Source organism: Orycteropus afer, unplaced genomic scaffold, assembly GCF_000298275.1.
Source record: "Orycteropus afer afer isolate SDZICR_OR568_19922 unplaced genomic scaffold, OryAfe1.0 scaffold00149, whole genome shotgun sequence".
Lineage (NCBI taxonomy): Eukaryota > Metazoa > Chordata > Mammalia > Tubulidentata > Orycteropodidae > Orycteropus > Orycteropus afer.
In genome coordinates, this window is record NW_006921736.1 from 3,672,028 (window position 1) to 3,677,404 (window position 5,377).

The following is a 5,377-nucleotide window of genomic DNA, read 5'->3' on the forward strand; positions in this document are numbered from 1 at the left end:
GGGGGGGGCAGGTTTTCTGGTCTGATAGAGCCTAGTGGAATCTCTGAGACTATGGCCCCGAGCTGCCCTTCAGGTCTGGAATTGAACTCACACCTGTGGCTTCTAGCCAAACAAATGACAGGCATATGAGCTGAACATTTACCTGAGGTAGATACACTCCTTGGAGAGAAGACTCATGGGAGTAAGAAGGGCTGTTTATGCACAGGGATCTCCTGCTCAGGGGGCAGCGGTGCATAGAGGGATGGACACAGGGAAGAGGTAACTATCGGGAGGAAGTGAGAGGAGAGCTGTTGCACTGAGGTAAATTGTGGTCAATATCATGAGACAAAGTGTATATGAACTGCTGTATGGAAACTGAATTTGCTCTGTAAATTTTCACCCAAATCACAATTTAAAAAAAAAAGAAAGACAATGACCTAAAGTCTTCAAATCAAGAAAACTAATGCTTTGAGGTGACTGATTATGTCTAAGAATAACAGTTTCTATGACCCTTGTTTATTTCATTTATATACATACACATAAATACACACACATATTCTAGTTGTTGTTGTGGCAAAATTATATATAATATAGCATTTACCTAAACATTTTGTGTGTGTGTGTGTACAACCAAGTGGCATCAGGCATCAGTTATCTTGGTTAAGCTGTGCACAATTCTCCCACATTCACACTACATTTCCCCTCATTATAAATAAAAAGTGACTACAGTCTAGATGACGAATCCCCACCCCCAGCAACCACCAATGAAGTTGGTCTCTGTATACACAGTTGTTAGCATTTTACAAAAATGAGATCATACAGAATTTGTCCTTTTGTGATTGACGTATTTTGCTCAGCATAATGTCCTCTAGGTTCATCCATGCTCAAAGAGGCTTCAAGAAGTCATCTTTTGTGACTGTGTAGTATTCCACCGTAAGCATGTACCACATTTTTTTTATCCATTTATTCTAGCATATATACCTAGGAGTAGAACTGCTGAATCATAAGCTAGCTCTATTTCTAATCTTTTAACACCACGTTATTTTGAAGCAAATGCAAAACGTACCCCTGGGTCTGGAAATACTTTGGAATTTCTATTAGATTTTAACATCAATCATTTAAGTACCTGTCATGATTTCTCTTGATGTTTCTTAAATCAAGGTAGAGGTTGGTTGCTCTGCAAAACTGAAGGTAACGGGAACACACAAGACCCGAGTCACCCTGATATAACGTTGAGAAAAGGAAAAAAAATAACTCCAGGTATTAACATTGCAATGACTTGCCACACTTGCTAGGCATGTTGATGTTATGTATACACTTGGGTTCAAACTGCACCATGTGATGAGAAAATCTTCTTAAACACTGTATCTGCTTAAGGGTTTTTCCTTCCCCATGTCACCTTGCCCAAGCACACCTTTACACACTTTTATTTTACTGCAAAGAATTCCCAAATGCTCTTTTTGTATCAAGGAGCTCTAGTGGCACAATGGTCAAGCACTTGGCTACTAACCAAAAGGTTGGTAGTTTGAACTCACCCAGCAGCTCCATAGGAGAAAGACCTGGTAATCTGCTTCTGTAAAGATTACAGCCTAGGAAACCCTATGGGGCAGTTCTACTGTTGTCACATGGGGTCACTATGCATCCAATCAACAGCATCTAAAAACAACAATTTGTATCACCTCAAATTTTAAAGCTACAAGCCATATGTATAGTTCAGTTCCCCTTTGAGAAACAAAAACACATACTTACAATGATTACTACCCTCACAGTTATAAGAGAAAGTATTTTTCAAAGACAAGTCAAACAAAATAAGGAAGACAACACATGTAAGAGACACATACATATAATTCAAGGCAGGAAAGAAGTTTGCCAATTTTCATAAGGTACTCTCTGAAAATCCTACAACTTATAGGAGACTCTGGCTCAACAGCAATACCCAAACCCAATGCCATCAAGTCAACTCCAACTCACTGCACCCTTACAGGACAGAGTAGAACTTCCCAGAGAGTTTCCAAGGCTGTAAATTTTTCAAAAGAAGCAGTCTGTCTTATCTTTCTCCCACAAAGCAGCTGGTGGGTTTGAACCATCAACTTGTTGGTTAACAGTCAAATGCTTTAGCTACTGTGCTACCAGAGCTCCTTCAATAGCAAGAGGATGACAATATTACCTAAATAATTGAACAAAGGAGTTTAAGAGTCAACCACCAGAGCTAGTTTCCATTCCAACCAATTTGGTTTGTGTGGAAAGAGTGGCAAGAGGGGATACCTTCTACTCTTCTTTTACTCTAGGTTGTATTTATAGATTCAAATGCCATTTCATTGCTTTTCCCATAACTTCCTACTAAATATGAGCCTTAAACTTGACCCAAATAGTATTTTGTTATCTGCAGTTGATAACGGATTATATTCTGATACCACAAAACATGAAGCTAAATCTAAGTCAGGAAAGCATTCTACAAACCACATTGGAGGGGACGTGTGAGGAGGGTGTCATGTCATGTCATGTCATGTGTCAACTCGGCTAGGCTATGCTGATCAGATGTTTGGTCAGACACTAGTCTAGGTGTTGTCTGAAGATACTTCGTTGATGTGACTCATGTTTACAATCAGTTCACTGTAAGTAAAAGATACTACCCTGGATAATGCAGGTGAGCCTCAAGTAGTCAGTTGAAGGCCTTAAAGAGAAAAAGCTGAGGTCTTGAAGAGAAGAAGGAATTCTGCTCAAGAGGGTCACATAAAAATCCTGCCTGAGTTTCCAGCTTGTTGCCTGCCCTATGGATTTCAGACTCAAGACTACAATATCAATAAAAAAAACAACAAAAATACTCTCCTCAGTTGCTAGCCACCTACCTCTCGTACAAATTTCAGACTTGCTAACTCCCACAATGATATGAGCCAATTCCTTAAAATAGATCTCTATCTACATTATCTATCTGTATGTATTTTGATATGACTATACCACCAGGGGGAGCTCTGGTAGCATAGTGGCTAAGGCACTTGACTGCTAACCAGAAGGCTGGTGACTCCTCGGAAGGAAGATGGGGCAATCTACTTCTGTAGTGATACTGCCTCAGAAACCCAAGGAGGGGTCGCTATGAGTCGGGTCTGACTCGACGGCACATAACAACAACAACAACATACCACCAGGAGCTCTGGTGGAGTAGTAGTTAAGGCATATTGGCTGCCAACCAAAAGGTCAGTGGTTTGAACCCACCATCCAATCTGTGGAAGAAAGATGAGGCAGTCTGCTTCCATAAAGACTGACAGCCTTGGAAACCCAACAAGGGTCGCTGTGAGTCAGAACTGACTTCATGGCAGTGAGTAGTAGTAGCAGCATACCATCATAAGGAGCCCTGGTGGTGCAGTGGTTAAAGTGCTAAGTTGCGAACTACAAGGTCAGCTGTTCAAACCCACCAGCTGCTTTGCAGAAGAAAGATGTAGCAGTTTGCATTTGTAAAGACTACAGCCTTGGAAATTCTACGGAGCACTTATATGTACTGTAGGGTCACTGTGAGTTGGAATGAACTTGATAGCAGTAGGTTTGGTTTTGGTGTCATATCACCATAAAGGAGCCCTGGTGGCTCAATGGTTAAGTGCTCAACCACTAAAGGTCAGTGGATCAAACCACCAGCCACTCTGTGGGTGAAAGACCTGGCAGACTGCTCCTATAAAGATTACAGCCTAGGACAATCTATGAGGCACATCTACCCTGTCCTATAAGGTTGCTATCAGTTGGAAGTGACTCAAACCCGCACCAAACAAGAACACATATATCCCCTATTGGTTTTGTTTTTCTGGAGAACCCTGACTAACAGAGTGGGGTCGGGGCTCTTCTCCTGCCCTCTCTACATAAGCAGATACACTCCCATCAAAGTATGCCACATATAACACAGCATCTGTTAAAGACACCCTGCACCATCTAGATGCAACAATAGTTCTCTCCTCATCCAGAGCAAAGAAGAATGAAGAAAACCAAAGACTCATGGCAACAATTAGTCCAAGGGACTGGTAGACCATGCGATCCTCAGCCTATATGACCATGAGACCAGAAGAACAAGATGGTGCCCAGCTAACACTGTCAACCACTTGGAAAGGGACTGGTGCAGGAGATCCTGGCCAGAGTAAGAGAATGATGTGGACCAAACTGAAAATCATTAAGGTAAAAAAAAAAAAAGACCAGGTTTGCTGGTGAGATAGAACCTGGTGAGACTATGGCCCCTAGTTACCCTTCAAGTCTGGAAGTGAACTCACTCCTGTGGCTTCCAGCCAAAAAATAGACAAGCATATGGCGTGAACATTTATATTAGGTAGATTTAGTCCTTAGAGCAATCAATCATGGGCGAATAGAAAGGCAGTGTTTGCACAGGGAGATAGCTCAGGCAGGGGTGGAACAAGGGCAGGAGCGCATGGGACGGAAGGACACAGAGAAGAGGTAACTATACTACGGGGAGGAAGTGGGAAGAGAGCTGTTAAACTGTGGAGAATTGCAATAATGTCATGAGACAAAATGTGTATGAACTGCTGTATGAAAAATGAATTTGCTCTGTAAACGTTCATCCAAATCACAATACAAAAACCAAACTCACTGCTGTCGAGTCAATTCAACTCATAGCAACCCCTCCTTGGGTTTCCGAGGCATTATCTCTTCAGAAGTAGATTGCCCAATCTTCCTTCTGAGGAGTCTGGTGGGTTTGAACTGTCAGTCAGCCTTCTGGTTAGCAGTCAAATGCCTTAGGCACTATGCCACCAGAACTCCTATAAAAATTGGGGGGGGGGAAACAGAGAGAACTGAAAAAAAAAAAAAAAAAGACAGACATCCTGTGGTGGTGTAGACTAAAGCCATCTATGATGTCTACTCACCTTGCTAGTATTGCTAAAAGTTGTATAATTTGACACTCTCCAAAAGCACTACAGAGCATACATTCATTTTTTTAATGCAAACATATCATAGGAAAAATTTTTTTAGTTCCTCTAATTGTCTGAAGATAACACACACCTTTGAGATGTCAAAGACTCGATGTTCAAGATCACTGGGCTAAAGAATATGGGCCTTAACCACAAGTGCTGACAACTCCAAAACCCTTAAAATATAGCACTGAGCCCTTTGCTATGACCCAGGCACTGTGCTGAGTATTTTTATATACAGAATCACATTTTATCCTTACCACAAACTGTGAAACTGGGATAGCTTTAAAACAGGACACTGAAGCACAAGACTGAGTACTTCATCCAAGGTCATGAATGTGGTGAGTAGGAGAGCCAGAATTTGAACCCCATAGTCTAGAGCCTGCTCTACTATTTACTACTCCAAATTGCCTCTTGACAATTTGATTGCTTTATTCACTGAGAGGCAGTGTAGTACTGTAGAAAATACAGAGATAGGAGTTCCGGCAAGATGG

General features: G+C 41.6%; 1 protein-coding gene across 1 annotated transcript in view; it reads right to left on the reverse strand.

Annotated features, from left to right (window-relative positions):
- The window catches only part of EOGT (EGF domain specific O-linked N-acetylglucosamine transferase), an 83,485-nt gene that overhangs the window by 65,966 nt on the left and 12,142 nt on the right, over window positions 1-5,377 (reverse strand). Inside the window, exon 4 of the mRNA XM_007946056.2 lies at window positions 1,106-1,200. Within this exon, the coding sequence (XP_007944247.1) occupies window positions 1,106-1,200 (95 nt within the window). The remainder of the gene's footprint in view (window positions 1-1,105; window positions 1,201-5,377) is intronic.